Below are 23,568 nucleotides of genomic sequence, written 5' to 3'. Positions count from 1 at the left end.
TGGCATTATTGATTTTTTGATATTGTCTGTTTGCCTTGTTTTTGGTTACAGGGGATATTTTGTACAGATTTCTTACTAGAAGTTCCATTCTTTTAGGGTTAGAGGTGAAAGAAATTTCAAGGTATATTATTTCACTATTCATTATATCATCAATCATTATTTATAACAAATCTGTCCTATGTGAAGGACAAATCTGATTCCCATTTAAGAGAAGAGGAAACAGATACAGAGAGATTATATATGTTATGTCCTGCAATGAAATGTCTACCAAAAAATATATAGACACTGCTGAAAGGGGAAACCTAGTCCTACAGAGTAAAACAAACTTACTATCCTTTGAAATAAATTTGTGTAAGTGATGAAACTCAAATTTACTTACCTAATTTTACATGACCATTATCCGTTAATAGAATGTTAGCTCCCTTCAAAGTGAGAACATTTTAGTTAAAGTAGGAAACATTTTATCAGACCGCACATATAATACATTAAACATACACATTTAAAATAACAAATGGCAGCCTCAGACCTAGAAATACTTATGATTTAAAGTATGCCCAATTAAAATGTTAAATAGAAATACTGCCTCTATAGGCTGCACCCCCCTCCTCCTTGGGCAACTTTTAAAGGAGAAAGCAAAAGTAAGCAGCCTCTATGATTCAGGATGCAATCAATTTCATAAGAGTACGTTTGGGGAAAAAATATCAGGAAATCCCTTCCTACCCCAAAGAGGAAGAAATGACCAAAATCTGCACCCCGTGATATTACTGCAGCTCTAAGGAGAAATGGGAGAGATGAGGAAAAGGAAAAACACACCAGAGTAGCGATTTCAACTTGAATCAGGCCCTAGCTAACTAGACTCTTGCAGAGTCTTCGATTTGTTCTCTCCAGATTTTTTTTTTAATTACAGTTTTTATCATGTCACCTGTGGTTATGATGCTTGCTTCCTTCCTTCCTTCAATCCATCCATCTACACACTCATTTATCCCTCTCTCCCTGAGAGACTACCAGCAACCAGACGCTATTTTAAGCTCTGGGGTTATAGTAACAAAAAAGTTATAGCTCTCATGGAGCTTACATCCAAGTAAGAGAGAAAGAAAATCTAAAACCGAACACACACGAATGAATGAATGAATGAACCAACAAGTGGTTCAAAGACTGATACAGGTAAGTGCTCTGAAGATAAAGCCGGAAGAAAAGTCCTCGCTAAGGCAGTGATAATTACACAGAGATTCAGATGAAGAGAGGGTAAGAGTCATGCTAAAATCTAGAGCATTCCAGTAACAGCAAATACAAAGTCCTGGGACCAGAATGACCTTGACATATTCCAGGAACTGCAAGTTTAGTGCGGCTAGAACAGAATGAGTAGAGCGAAGAGACGTGTGAAATGAGGTCAGAGGGGAAAGCAGGGGCCAGATCATGCATAACTTTAATGGCCACGTTAAAAAGTCTGAATATATAAGGAGTATCATGGGAAGCCAATGGTAGTTTATAAGCAGAAGGGTGACAAGATCTGAGCTAAAAAGGTCACTTCGGTTGTGAGATAGAGAACTGCTTGTAGGACCACTTGAGAACAGGAGCAGGAAGACCAGCTAGAAGGCTATTCCATAAGCGGCTTCGACGGGGAGAAACAGTGGCAATGGCCGGAACCTAGCTAATCAGGCCCAACTCTGGAGTCTAGCACACAAGCTTTTGCATAATGGAGCACCAAACCTCGTGGCCAACCCCATCTCTTAACACTCTCCTACATTTGCTTCTCTTCAACCTGTAAGATGTGGACTTTACAATCCCTAAAATGACCTCAAAATTCTGATCTCTGTATCTTGGCCCACACTGTTACCTCTGCTTAGAAAGCATTCCAACCTCCATTTCCAACAAAAATCTTTCACTTCTTCCGGATCACTGAAGTGCCAATGACAGAATCTTTCTTGATCTACTTATCTTCTTAGGATCCCTCCTACCTTTGAATCCAAGGCTCTTTTCTTATGTCTTTTAACAGGCTTACGAACCATACTTAAAGCAGAGGATCTCAGGTGATCTGAGAGTCCACTGAAATTTCATGCACAATTTGAAGGCATGTGCATGAAGGCATTTTCTGAGGAGAGAGTCCATGGCTTTCATCAGAGACTCAAAGAATACATGATCCACCCCTCCCCCTCAAAAGGCTAAACCTTTCTGTTAGAGAAAACCTCAGGAGGTAAGGTGGATGAGGAAAAAGAAAGGAGATGTCAGTTATCTTTGGAAATAACCTGAGTCCTACCATAAGGGTGTTTTACCAAGCCTGTCTGGCGCACCTGCTCTCCCCTGCCAGTTAAAGACTAGCAGAAAAGGTCAAGGTTTAATTTATCCATCTCGATACATTATTAAAGACAGTTTCTTAAGACTGCCAAAATTTACTAAACATCTTACAGAAGAAAACCTGAACACACATTTTGGCCAACCAGAAACTTCCTAAAGACCGTAAATTAGTGGAAGTTATGGACCTAATTTACATTTTATAAATAAATAACTACAAACAAGATAAAATGTGTTATTAAAACATGAATCCACAATTGTACTCTTTAAAAGGCATGAATTTGATGGTATGTAAACTGTATCTCAATAGAGCTGCTACAAAAAAAATAATGAAAATCTTCAAAGTATCACTCAACTTTATTATAGTAACATATTAAGACAACAAATTCATCAAATAGAATAATTGAGACAATTTTGCTCAGTTTGATCAGAATATTTTAAGAAGAAGAAGAGGGCCATTAAATAAACATATGATATATACCTTTATATCTCTGTGCATTTTTCCTTTACTGTGAAGATAGTATAATCCCTGGAGTTTCAAAAAAAAAAAAAAAGGCAGAAACAGTAATAAGACTTTACTACAAAAAACACTAGGATTTACAGTGGTTAACTGAGTAGTAGTCTCTCTTACTTATTTACTCATCACAGAAAGCTCTAGGGACAATCACTTTATTTTACTGGAATATCCAAAAAGATAAAAGAATCAAGAAAAGGAAAGAGGCAGAGCTCACTCTGAACTGCTAATTTTCCTAAGACAAATAATTTTCACTAAACTCTGCTCAGTTTGAAATAAAATTTAAAAAATAAATATCCAATTAGTATCAGAATGAGTTTCAATTCCATAAGAGCATTTAATTTTCAAGACTTTCTTTGGTACTAAGAGATATATAAAAGTAAATAAGTAAATCCAATTTTACAAGGTATATTATCATACTAAAGCTTTAAATAGTTTATTTGCAAATATAATTTGCAAATTCAAGAATTTTCCAAACTGGAATATTTAATCCTTATTCTACTTAACAGCTTATACATAATAATCAAACATTTAATTTAATAAAGAACATTACTTTTCAATTAGCATTGAATTTACCTGTAGTGTTTCTCTGCTAACATACGCTATTTGCAGTTCTGAGAGAGGTCCCGTTACTATAAGAGGAGAAAATTAATGTTAACAGAATTACTCGAAGTGTCTTTTTTCAATAAAAGACAAAGTTGTAAAAGTTCCACTAAGCAACAAACTTAATATTTTAAAGTCTACTAAAATGTAAGTTCCATGAGGGCAGGAATTAAAAAAATTCTGATTTGCTCATTGTATCCCCAGTGTTTAGAACAGTGCCTGCCATGGAAAGGCTACTGACTAAATGTTCGCAGAATGAATAAAACAGTGAAATAGTCAATGAAATTAATTTACATTTTCTTTTTTTATACCTGATCATAATACCTCTTAAATGTTAAAGAAAGCACAGTCAAGATGTCTAACTAGTTTTTATTAAAACTTAAAAAAAAAACTGACATAACATGTATTATTGGCTAAGTTAAAAACAATACTTTTCCCCTAAAATTATTTGCTTTATAGATATAAAAGCACACATGTTCACTATAAAAAATTTCAATCAACAGAGTTAGGTCTCTTCCTGATCCAAACCACTATTACTCAATAATAAACAAAATCAACAGTGTGGCCTATCTCCACCCAATGACTTTATACAGATATTTTATACAGTGCAGGTAGGCAGTGCACACACACATAAACATAAATGGAATCATATTACACATACAACTCTGGAACTTGCCTTTTTACTTATCACGGACATCTTTCCATCTCTCTCTCTCTCTCTCTATATATATATATATATATAACATATATATAGTTTAATATCATAATATTTGAATAGTATTTCCTCTGTGTGCATCTGCTGACTATGAAAAACATTCAAACAATTTTTTTCTTTTTCACTATTAAATCACTTTAGAATATAAGAAATAAGTTACATGGGAGAAACTATTCCAGAAATTGAATTAAATCCCAACAATGAAATCATATACTAGATAGTGATCTCCCACTTATACAAACTTAAACGTTTTGTAAAAATGTGTAGTTCAGAATACTTGTATTTTACAACTGTGGGAGAGAAGAATCTATTTCACTTAGATTCTTTTAGGGACAAGGCTAAATTTCAATGTCTGAGGATAAACCATATAGTAACTAGTTTCTGTGGTTTATAAGCCTATTCTCATCCAGTAAGAAAGGCCTTCTTGACAAGTCTGTTCCCACAATATGACAAATAAGATAACTTGAAAACCCTGAAAGTAACATCAGGTAAACATTTAAAAATAAATTTTTAAAATGCCTAGCTAAGCTTATAAACAGTAAGACACTTGCCCAGAAGCCAAAAGCAAAAAGAGAAATGAAAAACAGAATGGTAAAAATGTCAAATAGTCTAGCTGTCTCTTAGAAGGCCAATCTTAGTAAGCTATGGCTTTAGTTTTATCCCCTACATGAGCACAGAATAAAAGGTTATAGGCCTGCAAAAGAAGAGTTTAAACAAACACCCACATAAAACCAGAATCCTCAAAGGGCTACATCTTCATTAAAGTAGCAGATAAGCATCAGGAGATGACTAGGGATGTGTCATGGCCTGGGATCTGGACAGGGGAAAAAGATATCTTCTCTTGGAATTCATACGGTCGCTTCTTCACTGAGGTTTAGAGTTCAAATATATATCGAAAACAATGAGGCCACTGGAGCCCTGGGGAAAAGAACCCAATATTGTTGAAAGGACACACTCTTTAAAGTCATATGGAACTCCCACTGAAGATGATCTCAAAATTATGAAATGAATGAGAAAAAAATTCAACATAAATGATTTAACAGAGTGTAGAAAGTTGTTAAAGGACAACATCAAACAGAAAAAAAAAAAAATGTTCAATGAAAAACAGAGACCAAAAAATCTATTATGTTGCAACAGTATAAAGTTCTAATGTTAGTTCTGCAAAGAAAAGTAAACAAAAGGAGAGGAGAAGGATTTGCCCCATTGCCCCCAGCCATGTGGTCAAAAACATGTCCATGAATTCTTTGATGCAGCCCCCTCAAGAGCTGCAACTTAATTCCCTTCCTGAGAGTGGGCTGGACAAAATGACTTGCTTTTAAAGAACAAACTGTAATGGTAGTGACAGAACACAACTTCTAAGACTACATCATAAAAAGTCTGTGGCTTCTTCCTTGCTCTTTGGGATCATTTCCTCTGGGAGAAATCAGCTGCCATCCTATGAAGAGACTCAAGCTGTCCTATGGTGAAATCGACATGGCAAAACTGAGACCTCCTGCTAATACTGATGTAAGTGAATTATCTAGAAAGTAAATCCTTCAACCTTAGTCAAGCCTTCAGATGACTACAGTTCCAGGCAAGTTTGACTACAACTTCATGAGTGACCATGAACTAAAACCACCCATTTTAGCAGACATTTGGTTCTGCCTAAAACCTCCGTAAGCCTTTCGATTCACAACAAAAGGCTCTTGGTATTTGTTCATATTTGGTCCTGCCCACAATGTCCTTAAGGCATTTGGTCCACGCTAAAACATGACTATATCAGGTCCTGTATAAAACCATGTGGCATGAACAAATACGCTCACTGCACAGGACGAAACCACAAGGACTTTGAGCACGGACCAAATGTCTTATGCATGTTTTGGCCTGTCCTACAAGGCAAATCACCCAATTAAGCCATTCTTAATTCTTGACCCTTAGTAACTGTGAGATAACAAATGTTTGTTTTAAGACAACAAATTTTAAGATCATTGTTGCACAGCAACAGATAACTAATATGGTTCACCTTTTAAGAAGATTTAAATTTAAGAAAATCACACTGAGTAGATGATGGAATTAAGGACAGTAAGAAAAAAATATAAAAATTCACTTAATGGTACTTTAGAAATAAAGATAAATAATTTTTAAAAAGCCGCTTTAGTAAAAAAAAATTGCATAATGGATCAGAATATAATTTGTATATGCCAGCAAAGAAACAAACAAAAACCCATAAGCACTGTGGTTATTAGAAAAGTAGAACATCTCTTTGACCAAACAAGGTAATCCAGCATATTTTATACTACTCCCAATGAAATGACAACATGATGAGAGAGAGAGAGAGAGAGAGAGAGAGAGAGAGAGAGAGAGGAGGAAACAGACACACACACACACACACACACACACACACACCTGGAAGTACACGTTTTATATGGTTATGTGAGTAGACAGCACTGTAGACTGCAGCCAAATAGAAGTATACATTGCCCTGAGGAGGTTACTTGGTAGAAACCTAGGTGAAATCAAAGGCGTGAATGCAGAGAAAGAGGGTTTGGAGCTGTGTATAAGCATGTATATCCTCAGCATGTATGTCTGACAGCACCCAAGTTAATACAAAATTAATTCTTCCATAGATTCTTCATAAACCAATCAGCACCAACAAATTCATATTACTATGTCATCTCCATCAGAAGGTTGATATGGAAAGATAACATGACAACCTGTTTCTGTAACAAGTGGCTTTTCCTAATGAAGAAAGCAGAATCAGACATAGGAGATGAATCATACATATCTGATGAAATTATGAAGCAATCTAAGACTGAAAAATAAGTATGCTTCAAAAAACTAAAGGTGTAAAAGAACAGATGAAAAATTATAAGAAAAGAATAAGACAAAAAATTGAAGGAGACCTGAAACAGAATCAGTTTTTAGAAATGAAAAATACAGTCACCAAAAATGAAAACCTAATGGATGTACTTATCACATGTGTACAATCAGTGAACTGGAAGATGGCTATGAGTATCCTCAGTGTTCTGAGGGACTAAAAACTGGAAAACATGAAGGCGACTTTAAGAGACATGGAATAGAAATTCTAGAAGGAGCAATCAGAGAAACTGAAGGAGAAACTATTTGAAGAGACAGTAATTAGCCATTGTCAGATTTGATAAAAGAACTAAATCTCATAGGTAAGCATTTTAAGTTCCCAGCAGGAAAAGTAATCTACATTTAGATACTAGAAACACCAGAAATGAGAAAAATCTTAAAAGCAATTAGAAAAAAAGGAAGATTACCTGCCAAGGATCAATAGTTCGCAGAAGGTACCAAAAACTACAGAAATGAGAGGACAACGGTCCAGGATCTTTGAAATGCTGACAGAAAACATCTGCCAGAGGATAAAATGTGCCTATGTCTGCTTACTCTATCATTTAAGAATGAGGATCAAAGACAGAGTTTACCACCAGGAGATTTAGCTGAAAAAAACTTCAGACAGAAGGAAATTAAATCAATCAGTATGGAAACCATAGTAGAGAAATTAGTCCAAATGAAGACAATAAAAGGGGAAAATAGCTTTAAAAATTTATAACAAACTTCCAGAAACACTATGTTCTGTAATGCAAATGGTGCCAAATATCTTTCAATTTTCACTGAATCAAAATGTTATTAATAAAAAGGAAAAAATCCTCAAATACAAAGAACAGCCACAGTTAATAAAAAACATTCTCAGAAAATAAGTAACTTTTCATGAAGCAGAAATACTCAATATTCTCATGTTTTTCCTTCTGGCCTTTTTAAGTTCCCTGCCCAAGGATCGAACCCATGCCCCCTGCAGTAGAAGCAATGAGTCTTAGCCACTAGACTACCCAGTGAGTCCCTCTTTCTGGCTTTCGAGGCTCTCTGGATCTGATTCCAGACACACCCCAGACAGTGAGAGTGATCTCGAGTCACACCTTCACGTCACTCTGCTGCTGCTTCACCCCCAGGAGCGCACATCGCTCTCTTCTTTGTACCCAAAGTTCACCGATCTTTTAAAGACCAATTTAAAGCCCATTTTCTTCATTATACCTTCTAAAACACTTCTGGAAAATCTATCATTTCCTGTTTCCTATTCCAACTGAACTAACTATATATAAGATGCCTTCTTTAGAATTAGCAAATAATTCCACTGCATGCAGCTTTCTAACTTAGAAAGCAAATGCTCCTTTCACCTATATATATCTTAAATTTCCTTATGTATCCATATAGTATAATGATAAAACATACTTTCCACAAAACATTGATGTTTAATACAGTAAATAACTGTATTTTAAGAAATTCTACTTAATCTCTTTAACATACAACTTTTGGTCTTACCATGATAAATATCCTGTAAGGAACCACCTCCGCAAAACTCCATGCAAATCCAAAGTTTATCTCGCCTATAAAAAGAAAATAAGCATTATCACATTTTCATGATTAAAACTACTTGAAGTGACAAGTATTTGAAGGCTGTAATGTTAATACCTTGAAAAACGACATAAATGCAACGTGCTATTTAAGAGAGAAGCTAATCTCTATAAGTAAATGAACCTTTGATACTTATGTGCTACTGTAACTCAACCTAAGGTTTTAATTCTTAAAATACACCTTTTGCAGGATATAAAGATGTCATCCAGCACATTCAAATGAGATAAAATGTCCCTTTAGTCAAAAACTTCCCTTCCATCAGTTATCCATCTACCTTATGACTGTATTATAAAAGTTAAATGCTAATTAGAAGGTTCATACCAAAAATTATATAGAATATTTATCACATAGAATAGCAAAACATCTTAAACTACATCACTTTGGTGGCGCTCCTATCAACAAAACAGACAAAATGTAAATTTTACTCTCATATCTAGACTCAACAAAGATCTTTCCAAAATAACCTTTGTTAAAAATTTATCCCTTAGAACAAAAGAAAAGAAAAAAAAGAACTCTCACTCGTCTTTAGTAGAATTTCTCTTGCACATTTACATTATAAGACAGCATAATCATAAGTCACAGGAGAAATAATTAGCAAAGAAATAATTGCTTATTCCTTTGTTCATTCCTTTGTTGAATCATTAATTACTTCATCTCAAAACGTACCAGGAAATGTACTATTCTTGGGGGGCAGATGCAATAGAAAGTCTCTGAATTCAGCACGCTCAGTCTAACACAGAAGATTCTGCCTTCATAATATGTCTGTCTCTGTCACCCCTGTATCAATAGTGCCTGGGTATCCAGTAAATGAGTGTTTATTCTATAAATGAATGAATACATGAGCGATTGAAAGAATAAACAAATTGATTAGATCCAGAGTTGGCAAACTATGGCCAGTGGGCCAAACCTAACCTGCTGCCTGATTCTGCATGGCCAGGAATTATGAATGGTTTTCATGTTTTTAAATGGTTGGGGGAGGGTTGTCAAAAGGCTTCTGGACATGACAATTATGTGAAATTCAAATTTTAGTGTCTGTGTCAAGTTTTATTGGAACATAGTCAAACTCATTCACGTACATATTATCTGTGGCTGGTTTTTGTACTAAAAGCAAAGGTGAGCTATTCAGATAGAGAGAAACACACAAAATCCACAAAGCTTAAAGTGTTTATTTACTATATGGCTATTTACAGAAAAGGTCTGGTGACCCTTGGACGGGATTATAGTTTGATTAATGACCAGTCCGGCCTTGTATAAGTTCTGCAAGAACCTAGAGGTTAAATAACCAGCCAAGTTAAGGGATAGTTAAGGGAGGAAAAAACATTCGAATTGGGTCTTGAAGTTAAAGTAGGAACCCACTGCCAAGAGACATGGAAAAGGTCTGTGCAAAAGAATGAAACTCTGAAAGAAGACCCACATTTGAGAGACTGTGGATGATTTAGCATGAGCTGAACTCAGGCTACCTGAAGAGAGAGTGCAAGACACAAAGCTAGAATGGGCTGAGGTCATACTGTCAAACAGCGGTCTGTGGATGCCTCGGTTTAGTGACCTTCATCTGGGAGGTCTCTAGTTTGTCAGCGTCTCTTAACATGTGGCACCCAGAGCTAGGTACTATTCGGAGTAGTGCACGTGAAAAGTGGAAGGCGCTCAGTCGTGTCTGACTCCGCAAAATTCTCCAGGCCAGAATACTGGGGTGGGAAGCCTTTCCCTTCTCCAGGGGATCTTCCCAACCCGGGTCTCCCACATTGTAGCCAGATTCTGGACCAGCTGAGCCACAAGGGAGGCCCTCAGAGCAGTGCATGAACAGTATACTAACAAGTGGAGCTGCTGTGAGGAGTGGACACGTATGGCAGTGCTGGTGTGATGGAGCAGACCTGAGGGGTGAGATGACCTGGCTGGGTATGATGGACCATGCACCATGTAGCAAGCGAACACAGACTGTTAAGAGTGTGGTCAGCACACAAGAGAACAAACTGCCATGATTCTACAAAGCTGAAGAGCGTGAAGCCCAGCGAAAGAAACCAGGACCTCACATTTACAGGTGGTCCACGCACCGATGAAACTGAGACATGGCAGCCGATGGTGAAGCATGACCTAGCTGGGCTTCCTAGGTGGCTCAGTGGTAAAGAATTCATTTGCCAATGCGGGACACATGGGTTTGATCCCTGGGTTGGGAAGATCCCCAGGAGAAGGAAATGGCAACTTACTCCAGTATTCTTGCCTGAGAAAGCCCATGGACAGAGGAGCCTAGCAGGATACAGCCCATGGGGTCACAAAGAATCAGACACGACTTACTGACTAAACAACAAGAAGTAAGGTTACTAATGAGCTTAAGAAGAAATTTTTCCACTGGTGACTGAATAGCACTCTTAAGTATACTGCTCAGAATTACCACCTGGCACCTCTCTGCACAGAGAGGTATAAGACTCAGGCAAGTCCGTCAACCGATATTCTTTGAAATGATGCTTAGACTATAATTCAATATGTATAATGCAGGATTTCATAGCCTGATCTCTCTCAACTGAATCCTTTCTTTAGGACAATGGTTCTCAAAGTATGGTCTGGGGCCCTCTAAGAGTGCCAGAGATCCTTTCAGTGGGTCAGCAAGGTTAAACCCATTTTCATAACAACACTAAAAATTACTTGCCCTTTGCACTCTTTTTTGAGAATACAGTGGAGTTTTCCAGAGGCTGCACAAGTGGGATGATGATGTCAGTCCTCTGATGGCTATTGGGACATATGTGCTTATGTATTCTTGTTTCAAATGCTTCTCAGTTTTGTTTATAATATAGTAAGTATCAATAGATATGATCCATAGGAACCAGAGCTCTTTGAGGTACTCAATAATTTTTAAGAGTGCAGAAAAAAATGAGCTTTCAGACCAAAATGTTTCGAGAACTACGGCTCTAAAATATTTTCCCATCTGCTGCACGTGAATCTGATGTAAAATTCCTGTTGCAAGTGATTATGCAAACAGGCAACAGGGACTCCTCACATCTTACAAAAACTGGCTCAACGGTTGTTCTGGGATCTGCTTAGGATAAACAGAAATAACATGTAAACTGCTTAGTAAAGGACCTCGAATTTAATAAGCCCAATAAACGTTAAGCCATTTCTACTTCTTTTCTTATATTTCATCTTGTTGGGCAGTTATTTACACTGCTTACATTGCTCCTAGAACTCAGAGAAGGTGTAAATAGATAAAACTGCCCTTTTCTTTTTTAAGAGGGAAAAAAATAGAAGAGAGATGGGAGTGATCTGATGTAACTTCTTACTAAAGTTGTATTAATCACCACTTCCTTCTTATAAGTGCTAATTATGTGATTAATTATCTTAGATGCTTGTTGGGGACAGATGACGGACAAGTTTAATGGTCTATATTTTCTAGAAATCACCTTTCCTTTCCGAATTGGTCAATGCTGATCACTGATCTTTTGACATCTCTCCTATTCGTCAAAAGGCACTCAGTGACAGTGGATGACAATCATGTCTGCTATATTTTCAGTACAGTAATGATATATTTTATATAAATCTAAAAAGGCTTGGATTCATGTAAAGTGTCTAGTGTTCTGTAATTGTCTACTCATCTATCTGTGCTTCAATTCTTTCTTAATAATGCTTTTCCTACCCTTGCTACTTTGAAAACAATTCTCCTTTAGTAAAGAAAATGGATGTAGGAAATGAGTCCTCTGCTTTTTAACATATTTCAGTATTACACCATCCCCTCCTTGAAGCTGGTCTACTCCTTTGCCTACCTTGCTTAAAAGTACAATCTTCTCTTCATTCTATGTGAAATGACTTTCCAACTTATAGACTGAGGAAAAAACTGTAATAATACACTTAATATTTTACTTTTCAAGAGGTCTAAAATACTTCACCTTTATAACTCTCTGTTTAGTTAACTCTGCTATTATAAAAATTGCTTGAATATTCTGAGCTTATTAGAAAAATGACTTCCATCTGTTCCATGAATGTCTCTCTTGTGATGGTGAATCTCCATTTGCTTTTGGTCATTCACCAAGCCATCTCTCTAACAGGAAAGAACTTGAATCACAGTAGTCCACTTTATGCAGGCCAATAAATTATAAAATCTTTGTCGCTGGGTATTTGGGACTGAAATACAATTAATCACTGAGGTAAATGTATGTGTCTCTTAATTCCCTGACTCAACAAATCCTTAGAATTCTTCTTTCTTATGCTCTAAAATCACTGGACTATTTGACAAGGAATAGAAAAATAAATAGGGGCAAAATTCACTATTCTCACCTTCTAGTTCAGTGTTTACTAGAATATATATTTCATTGAAGAGTTTATCATTTCCATCAATACAACACACCTTTTAACCTTCCAATACTGATTGAAAAACTAAGCATAATTATTTATATATTTTGCCCAAATATAACAATGTTTTAAAAGAAAAAATGTGAGCATGATCACCAAGGATAAACAGCTCTTGAATGTCTGCTACAAACTGGCACACCAAGTCATTCCTCGTACCTCATGTGAAAAATATAAAGTTCACTAACTGCTGGGTGTTTTAATTTAGGATAACTTATTTTAATGTGAGCTGAATTTAAAATGTTTTGGTTCATTTTTAAACATATGTAAAAAAAAAATGACTGCCTTCCAAAAAGGTATATGGAACCCATCCACCTGCTTCCCCTTTAACAATGTGGGGTAGCTATGTATTCAGGGGATACAAGGTGACCTATTTCTCTGTCATTCTACCTAACAAGCCCCAGTTTGGCACAGTATCTGAGCAAGAATGGATCATAGGGCAGCAGCTCTATGTGAGGCACGCTCCCTCAAAATTAACCGCTGGACAGTGAAATGAGTTTTAGAAATGTCATATATTAGCCTTCTCTTGGAAATTAACAATGTCACTGATATTTAAAGGGCTCTGAGAAAACCAGTGGGGGTGGGGGATACAGGGTACAAGGAGAAATGGAAGGAGGAGATGTAGGAAAAGGAGGAAAGCGTGGGGAAACGCGGATGAAGAGAAGAAAAGGGGGAGGATGGGAAACAGAAAAAGCTGGACAGGGGAGAATGGAGAGGAGGAGGAGGAGGAGAACAAACAGCAAAGGGGAGAGGGAAGATGAAGAAAAAGAGGAGATACAAATTCTCTGATTTGCTTCGCCCCCAAATTATTTTTTCCATAAACCCACATATGAGCACCCCTCAAAACAAATGTTCGGTAGAAATACCCCAGCAATACTGGTGTAAGAAAGCACCTTGTAAGGTAGTTCCATCAAATCTCTCACACTTAAAGAGGACCATTAGGCATAACCTGGTGAAATTCGAATGAAGTATCTTAGTTTAACTGACAGTTTTGTATTAAAGCTAATTTCTTAAGTTTTAACAAATATCCTAGGGTTATGCAAGATGTTAATATCAGATAAAGCTGAGAGAACTCTCTGTACTATCTTGGCAACTTTTATGTAAATTAAACATATTCCAAAATTAAGTTTCTTTTTTTAAAAAACAGTGTGTATGCTAAGTCACTTCAGTCATGTCTGACTCTTTGCGACCCCATGGACTGTAGCCTGCCAGGTCCTCTGTCTCATTCCCCAGGCGAGAATACTGGAGTGGATTGCCATGTCCTGCTCTAAAAAAGAGAGTAACTAGGTATAAATTAAAATGACTTAACTGTAATTTTAATTTTCATAGTGTGAACATTCAAAAAGGCATTTTTAGTTAAGATTCTGTGGTTTCCTTGGCAAGTCCTCTTTCTGGCTCTAGAAAAAAAATTTCTTCCACTTTCTGTACAACTCAAGAGACTACCATCTCTTTCTTGGATTACTGTAATAAATATACTGTATAAAATTAACTGACTCCTTGTCTTAATCTCCTACACTCCAAGTTCCTCCCCCACAGAATATACTATCTCTGAGTTAAAGCCTTCCAACAAGTATGCTCTACACTTATAGCTCTTCATTAAGGCATAACAGGTTTCTTTCTTTGCCTAAATCTCCTCAGCCTTACCTTCTGAACTACACCCTTTCCCCTTAAGCTTTAATGTGAGATTATTAGCTGTCTCCTGAACACTTCATGATTTTTCCATGCATGCATTTCCTTTGTCAGAAATTATAATCTTCTATACACATGCACACACCACAGTAAATGCTTACTAACCCTTTAACACCATTTGGGAATCATATCATTCAAAGAGCTCTCTCTGACTCGCTTTGGCAAAATCAGATACTCTACCATCTTTACCACTTTGTAACTTACATCAAAATGATTACTGTACTTAGCATATTGCGTGCTAAGTCCCTTCAGTCACATCTGACTCTTTGCGACCCAACAGCCTGTAGCCTGCCAGCCTTCTCTGTCCATGGGGTTTTTCAGGCAAGCGTACTGGAGTGGGTTGTCACTCTCCGGGAGACCTTCCTAACCCAGGGACTGACCCAGGCCTCTCATGGCTCCCGCACTGGCAGGCAGGCTCTTTACCACTAGCACCACCTGGAGGGCCCCACCTAGCACATCATGTTGCAATTTGCTCATGTTTGTTTTTTCTATTCAATAATAAGATCCTTAAAGGCAAGGGCTGTTTTATCTATCTTAACATCTCCAGAAATCAATACAGCACTCCAGACATGCTAAGAAATAACATAAAAACACTTTGTAAGTGGTGGTGATTTATAAGTATATTATTACTGTAAATTAAATTATGTTCAAGTACACTGGATTTCAAAGGTTTAAAATATCTCATCATCTAAATAAAATTGTTTTTACAATTCCGGCTCTGATCCTCCAAAGGCTTATCTTTTGAAGAGCATTTGCTGTTATTCAAAGGATACTCTGGGCTAAGGAAAGCTCAGAAGCAATCTGAAGTCAAAATCATAATTTGCTTAAAAGAAACAATAGTTAAAAGAAGCTTAAAAGAAGTTCTTCTGGGAATAAAGAATAGGCCTATAGTGATTTTACTCTGTTGTTTTATAAATATATACACAGAAATACATAGATAAATATATATATGAAACCAGGACTATTTAAATTTCCAAAGAAATGTTTTATATATTCAGCTCTTATTGCATAGTATGTATAATTAGGCACTCAATAAACACAGGCCTTTAAAATTTTTTTTTTAATTTTATATTGGAGCATAGTTAATTAGTTACACATTAGCTTCAGGTGTAGAGCAAAGTGATTCAGCTGTACATATATATATATATTTAATAAACATGAATCTGAGCAAACTCTGGGAGACAGTGGACAGGGAAGCCTGGCGTGCTTCAGTCCACAGGGATATGAAAAATCAGACATGACTCAGTGACTGAAAAACAACAATAACAATTCTTTTTCAAATTCTTTTCCCATTTATGCTATCATGGAATACTGAATAAAGTTCCATGTGTTTTATAGGAGGTCCTTGTTGGAATAAACACAGGCTTTTAAGGATATCGAAGAGCAAGTAAGGAAGGCACCATCAAGAATATTAGGCTCCTGTTTTACAGGAGGCTCAGTCTTGAGATTTCCTTGGGAAGTGATCATAGCTCACTATAATCCTGTTATAAAATATGCTTCTGAAATTAATTATATGCTGGTCATCTACTCAGTAAATTCAAGGGTTAAGTCTAATTTTCTGGAGGGGAAATTTATTAACAAACTACATTAGTTCAATTTCCTCAATTTTTGGCCTAAATTTGTTATACTAGGCTACAATGGCAACAAGATAGAAGAAAGTCACTAAGAATAATATATATTTTAGAGGGCTTGTATTAAGTTCAAACAAACAAGCTCCTTGCCTTCTGTAAAATGAGAAAGAATCCAAGAAACCACGTTTCCTTGGAGGCTAAATCTGCCCTTTCTGGACTACATAATACCTATACCTAAAAGAATGCTGGCTAGGTACCTGCAAAGCCAGGTTTAAATCCCAGTGCCTACAATGAGTAGTTGGATAACCTGAAGAAGTCATTTATCCAGCACTCCATCTTCTCATCAGTAAAAAAAAGAGTGGGCTAAAGTGACAAGACCTCTTAGTCCCTTCCAGCTCTAACATCCTACAAGGCTAGTGATCATCATCCCATAGTCTGAATTTGGCTGGGTCTAGACTTTACCTAGGGAAGTAGGGAAGAATTTATTGAAGAATAAAGAAAGAGAGGATTAATTGCTATTTTATATTAATACTACCGTTTGCTTTCATATTACTTTCATCAGCTATACAAGTTACAGAATAAAACTATCTATTTAAACCAATAGTACTGGGAATTCCCTGGTGTTCCAGTGGCTAGGACCTCGAGCTTCCACTGCAATGGGCATGGGTTTGGAGCTAAGATCCCACATGCACTGCCCTGTGGCAAAAAGAACAAAAACCACAACAAAACCCCCAAAATCTACCACCAACAAAACAACAACAAATCCCCCTAAAAAATCCCAGTACTCCTATGTCAGATCATTCAACTCCAAATGAACACAGCCTCACTTAAAATAATAATAATAACCTTAATTTCGTCTGTTTCATTATGGTTTCTGGACAGTTTTGCCCTTTGTATTCTTATATTCAGATTAAAATAACAGTACCCTCTTTAAAAAAAAATCCATCCAGTTATACAGATATTTGCACACTTTTCTGTATGTATACTATCTTTCAATTTTAAAAGTTTACTTTTGAGGGTGTGGAGAAAAGGGAACCCTCCTACACTGTTGGTGGGAATGCAAACTAGTACAGCCACTTTGGAGAACAGTGTGGAGAGTCCTCAAAAAATTGCAAATAGAACTACCTTATGACCCAGCAATCCCACTGCTGGGCATACACACCAAGGAAACCAGAATTGAAAGAGACACATGTACCCCAATGTTCATCGCAGCACTGTTTATAATAGCCAGGACATGGAAACAACCTAGATGTCCATCAGCAGATGAATGGATAAGAAAGCTGTGGTACATATACACAATGGAGTATTACTCAGCCGTTAAAAAGAATACATTTGAATCAGTTCTGATGAGATGGATGAAACTGGAGCCAATTATACAGAGTGAAGTAAGCCAGAAAGAAAAACAACAATACAGTATACTAACACATACATATGGAATTTAGAAAGATGGCAATGACGACCCTGTATGCAAGACAGCAAAAAAGACAGATGTGTATAACGGACTTTTGGACTCACAGGGAGAGGGAGAGGGTGGGATGATTTGGGAGAATGGCATTGTAACATGTATACTATCATGTAAGAATCGAATCGCCAGTCTATGTCCGACGCAGGATACAGCATGTTTGGGGCTGGTGCACAGTGATGACCCACAGAGATGTTATGGGGAGGGAGGTGGGAGGGGGGTTCATGTTTGGGAACGCATGTACACCCGTGGTGGATTCATGTCAATGTATGGCAAAACCAATACAGTATTGTAAAGTAAAATAAAGTAAAAAAAAAAAAAAAAAAGTTTACTTTAAAAAAAAAGGGGTATTCAAAATATAGTCAGAATACATGTTTCCTGAAATCTAAAAGGAAGTAATATTTTTTTTAGGCATAACCTCAAACTGGCTCTCTTGCAGCAAGTCTCAAAGTTAAGGTTAAAGAGTATGTGACTACAAACTTGTGCTGTCTTGCCCAAAGCCTCAACAAAAATGGATATAAGCCCCAAAGGAATTCGGCATTCTGGTAACAAGATCAAATGTTCTGCTGCTTAACCTGTGTGAGAAGGCTCCTGCCTAAGGAAGCCAGAAAGTCTAATGTCCAATTTAGTGTAACATGAGCTTGGGGGATCTTCTGGGGCAGGACAGGGGGTAAGATGTGAAATGTCACGAGTTTATCTGGTCAGCTCTTTTGCCAAGAAGCAGAAAGGCCAAGTCAAAAGTCATGTGATCCACAAGCAGTATCACAGAAAGCTTTTGTAAATAATTTGAAATGAGACTGGGAGCTAAATACTTGGCAGGAAGCTCTCTCAAACACCTTATTTGTAAAACTGGAAGACTATTTACCAGAGTAATATTGTTAACAGCATTGTTGAAAAAAATCAAATAAGGCACTGACCTGATGGTATTTAAAAAATAGCTAATAGTAATAGCAACTGTACCAATAGTAGTAGTAATAGCAGTTAACATTATTGAGCATTTATTATGTTGTAATCATTGTTCTAAACACGTGTATTTACCGATTATCCTCATTTGCTATCACATCATGTATCTATTATCTGCATTTTAGAGATGAGCAAACAGAGGCACAGAGTGATTAGGTAATTTGCCGTAAGTCACACAGTTAGTCAGTGATGGCATCAGGGTTCAACCAACCTGATTCCAGAACTCTAGGCTCTCTAAACTAGCAACTATACTACTGTCTCTTTCATAAAAAGACCACCCCAAGGTTGTCATGTAAATGGGTGCAGCTATCTTGGAATAACAGGTTAGACTGTGGATGGTCCCATACTTCTAGAAGACTCAGGCCATGTTTGAGAAAAGCTCAGTTCAATGTCTTTGGGGAAACACAGAAACTCTTAAATTACCTATTCTTCCTTGGAGGAAGAAAACTTTGTAATACTTTTCCCAAATGAGTCTAAGCAGGGTCATTTTGTTAGAACCAACAGTAAAACAAATTGTTCTGAAATAATTTTAACATAGTGATAGCAATCGATTATTTGTATCATGAGTTTAAAAGATTTTAAGAGACTTCTTTGAGCTGATATCAGTAACTGCCTGTGCTGGGTCTGTCCATAAAATAAAAACTGATGCAGAAACGGTTGTTAGAGTATTGTCTGAACCACTCACCATTAAAGCAGTTTCAACTTGGCTGTTAAAGAACCCATTCAAAATGTTTAATAGTCACTGACCTGGGGGTAGTACCTGTCCCTATGTGAACTAAAGTCTCCATTAAACCCACCCTTCGACCTCAATGAAGGTGGGCAATCAAAGCTGTCCAAGAGTAGTTAGAATCAAGAAGAGTTGGTCCGGTTGGCTTTTCACAAGCTGGAAAGAAGAGAGGGCAGAACTGCCCAGTCTTTTCCATATGCTGTGCCTGCATCAGAAGAGGAGAAGTGTTTTGTACTTGGCTCATAGATGGAAGGGGCGCTGTAATAAGTTACATCCTTATCTTACTTACCCTACAATGTATGGAAACCAAACAGGAGTTTTTTTTTTTTTTTTAATACCTAAGAAAACATTCTGCAATCCCCCCTTTTGGAAGGAACCTTGAAAACAATTAGGTTACAGTGTTCAACTTATAACTACATACAGAAGTGAACGAAACACAAGATTTGAACTTGAGGTCATCCCCTATGGAATATGATCTGGGAAACCCAGCCTGGTCCTGCCAAACAAAACAAGGGGTGGTAAACTCAGTCTTTCTAAGTTCACTTTAGGACCTGGGAAAATAAGAAGCTAGTGAAATAATTATAATTCATAGTCCTTTGGATAAAACAAAAGGAAGCGATGATGCAATACTCTGAGGATAGAAGCACAAAAGAAAAAAAAGGTTCTAATAAAAACAACAGATATGCTTTCTAAATTCACCCAAGACTAGAAGAAAGGGGCAACAGAATGGTTTATTTAGATCTCTACCATAGAAAGACTAACCATAGAACTTTTTACCTATAAAACTACATCCAGAATTCCTAAGAGTACAACAGACGTATCACAGACTGTGGTACTGGCTACAGAATTAGAGAGGTCATAAAAATTCCATTCATGTGAAAATATTGTATCTCCAAAGCATGAAGAAATATGCAAAACATGGTACTTGAGCTAACTTAATTTTGTTAAACGTATTAAATGACAGAAATCATTACTGCTTTTCATAAGGGAAACAAACAATGTACCTGAGATAGCTTCCAAAATAAGCAACAATATTTGGGTGTTTACAGTCTTTCATCATAATAATTTCTTGCTGCACAACTGCAAAGTCTTCTCCTAGAATAAAAAATAAGCATGTTGAATATTTAGCAGGTAAATTTCAAAACGTCAATTTGTTTCAAAACATAATAAATTATGCTGATATTATTTTTAATGACAACTTCAGTCCTTTCTTGACAGAATGTAAAGTACAGCGATTAAAAGTATGAACTCTGGCCCCAGACTGTGTGGATTCGAATCCTAACTCTGTCCCTGACGAAGCTGTGTGGACTTGGGCAAGTTACTTGATCTCTCTGTGCCAATTTCTTCCTCTGTAAAATGGGGCTAAAAAATAATAATAACCTATTTCATAGGGCTGTTGTAAGGGTTAAGTGAACTAATGTATGTGAAATGCTTAGAACAGTATCTGACAGAGAAAGCATTAGATAAGCATTTATTATTATTACAATTATGCCCTGGATATAATCATCACGTGATTCACTAGAAATACATTATTTTTCCCTTTATTAGCAAATAACATTTAATATAAGTTTACACAAAGAAGCAATTCTTTTTAAAGTTAGGGTAGGAACCCTTAGACACCCAGACTATCAAATGTACCTCCAGTTCTCTGTGTAGAGCTGAGCGGCCTTTAGCATTACTGGGTTACCAGGTGGTCCCCACACACAGGCCTATCCTCGAGTGCCTTGTCCCAGGTGTGCTGGGATGTAGAATGGGATTGCATTTAAGCCTGGTCAGACTGTGAGCAAATGATCTCTCCGCTTCTACTCCCTTCCTCCTTGCCCAAATTCTTCGAAATAAGATCTGGCAATCCTATAACAATGTCACACACTATGCCTCCTGAATGAACATTTGTCATAGAAAAAGAACTGCCATGAATGCAAGGTGGTAAACCAGAGACCATGCAGGAGGAGAACATGTAGAAGTGCTTACATTTAAATCAAAGCAGCTTTTTATTACTAATTCCGTTTTTAAAGCACTGCTGCTGCTAGCTCGCTTCAGTCGTGTCCGACTCTGTGTGACTATATACTGTGAAAAATCTGATTAAATGAATATTAGTGGCAAAGTCAAAACAGGCGTCCCAAACCAGTCTAAATCATAAAAGCAAGGGTGTAATGCGAAGCCCTGACATTTCCGGTCTTGGCATTTGCCACCTGTAAATGTAACTGAGGCCTGAAGTAGCCTAACTGTGAAACATATGAACTCAATACAGTCCCAGTTATACAGGGAAGAAGTAGTAGAGAAGAGAGAGCATGTCAGATTTGTCATTTCTGCACTGAAATGAAAATCAAACATCTCCAAAGGGAGAGTAGCAAATTTTTATATTTTCAAAATTTCAAAAGAAAATCACTAAACCAGGAGGATATTCTGCTGGGTTTACTTTCCACTAGTAAGAATTCTTGATTTTCAGTATATTAAGAAAAATCCAAGATAAAAATAATAAAGCCATAATGAGACTAATACCCATTTTCAGGGATATACTAACTACTTTGAAAGCTCTAAATTTTGCTTTTTCACCTGCCTCTTGATTATCCTTTTCCCCAATCTGGTAACTGGGTTACAGGAGATCAAAGTTGAGACAAAGTGAACTCCAGAACTTTAGTTTAATGATTAGAGGACAGCTGCTCTCCTTTGGGGAGCAGCCCTGAAGTTGTTAGTCATCACACAACCTCTAAGGGAGCCAGAATAATACGGATCTGCAGAAAACAACAACAAGAAACAAAAAAAAGGGGAGAAGGGGAAAGGGATGTGACAAGTAATTAAACTTGGAAATCTCATCTGCGTTGGTCATTTCCAGATATACCTGTTCTTGATCAATAAATTCCCTGTACTGTTTAAGCCACCTTGAGTTGTAGTTTCTGTCACACCTGCAAGCATCAATGTCTACATGTCTACATCCTCACTGGACTGATACATCCTACAGAACAGATTGATGCTTTTATGATCTTTGTATCCCTAGCACCTAATATGTAATCAATAACATGCACTTGTCTGAATGAATCCTTGACAGAACATAATGCCTCTACCTGATGACTCAAATCAGGAACATCGGCTTTTGGTTTAATTTCATCCAGTTATTAGCATGTCTTATACAACTGTTTGCTTGCTACTCCTGTGCTTTTACTAAAACCTACGAGTGACTTTAAGTCTTCAACTATCTCTTTTCCCAGGAAATCTTGATACAAAGTGCTTCCTTTTTATCCTATTAAGTCAATTCCTGTGATTAGGACAATGGCCAAATGAAATTCAACATTTTTGCAGGGAAAAAAAATCCAAAGAAAAAAAACTGACAATTTGATTTTTAAAGGTAACTGAAAAAGGTAGATTTGAGAAGGAAAAGAGAAAGCAGCTTATTACATTAATTAATCCAAAGGAGACTAACAGACTTAAAGGACTTTCTTCAAAGTTCAAGAGAAATATTCCAAAAAATAAATTAACAGCCCTCCCCACCTAAATCTTAGCATACCTAACTGGATACTGCAAATTCTTACCAATTTTGAGAGTCTAGGAGTTTTTGGTAAAATTTTTAGACGTGAAAGTGAAGCAAGGATGGCAAAAATAAAAACAAAACCTAAGTGAAAAAAACAGGCAAGCCTAGAAGTAGAGCAGAGATCATGAATAAACCAAGTAGGCAGGCAGAAAAATACAAACTAATACATGCAAAGTTCTCGGAATAAACATGACACATACTAAGTGGTAAAAGATATTAACTATTTAGTAGACTGAATAATGGCTCCAAGGATAGTCAGATGCTAACCTCTGAAACCTGTGAATGCTACCACATATGGCAAAAAGAGTTTCGCAAGTGTGATTAAATTAAGGATCTTGCAATGGGAAGATTATCCTGAATTATTAGGGTGGGCCCTCTAAGTGTAATCACAAGTGTCCTTTTAACAGGAGGCAGAGGGGATCACTGCTCCATTTTTGGGCTAAGATCAAATGTAAGAGGAGGGAGAGGGAGACTTGGAATGGCAATCCACTCCAGTATTCTTGCCTAAAAAATCCCCTGGACAAAGGAGACTGGCAGGCTACAGTCCAAAGGGTTGCAAAGAGTCGGACACGACTGAGCGACTGAGCGCAGCACAGAGGGAGACTTGACTATAAGAAGGCAAGGAGCAAGATGCTATGCCGCTGGCTCTGAGGATGGAGGAAGAGGCCAAGAATTAACAAATGCAAGGAATGTAGCTCTAGAAGCTAGAAAAGGCAAGGAAACTGATTCTCCCTTAGCGTATTCAGAGGAAA

The 23,568-nt window shown here is 37.0% G+C and overlaps 1 protein-coding gene across 4 annotated transcripts in view; it reads right to left on the bottom strand.

The window, feature by feature from the left end:
• MAP4K3 (mitogen-activated protein kinase kinase kinase kinase 3) overlaps positions 1–23,568 on the bottom strand; it is a 187,361-nt gene that overhangs the window by 72,128 nt on the left and 91,665 nt on the right. For all 4 annotated transcript variants that reach the window (XM_068976745.1, XM_068976738.1, XM_068976754.1 and 1 more), the window contains exons 3-7: positions 20,292–20,382; positions 8,448–8,512; positions 3,383–3,438; positions 2,774–2,821; positions 380–422 (exon numbers count right to left, since the gene is read on the bottom strand). In XM_068976745.1, the coding sequence (XP_068832846.1) occupies positions 380–422; positions 2,774–2,821; positions 3,383–3,438; positions 8,448–8,512; positions 20,292–20,382 (303 nt within the window). The remainder of the gene's footprint in view (positions 1–379; positions 423–2,773; positions 2,822–3,382; positions 3,439–8,447; positions 8,513–20,291; positions 20,383–23,568) is intronic.

This window comes from Capricornis sumatraensis, chromosome 1 (genome assembly GCF_032405125.1).
Source record: "Capricornis sumatraensis isolate serow.1 chromosome 1, serow.2, whole genome shotgun sequence".
NCBI classification, from domain to species: domain Eukaryota; kingdom Metazoa; phylum Chordata; class Mammalia; order Artiodactyla; family Bovidae; genus Capricornis; species Capricornis sumatraensis.
Note: the sequence above shows the minus strand (reverse complement) of the source record. Positions and strands in the feature narration are given on the sequence as shown.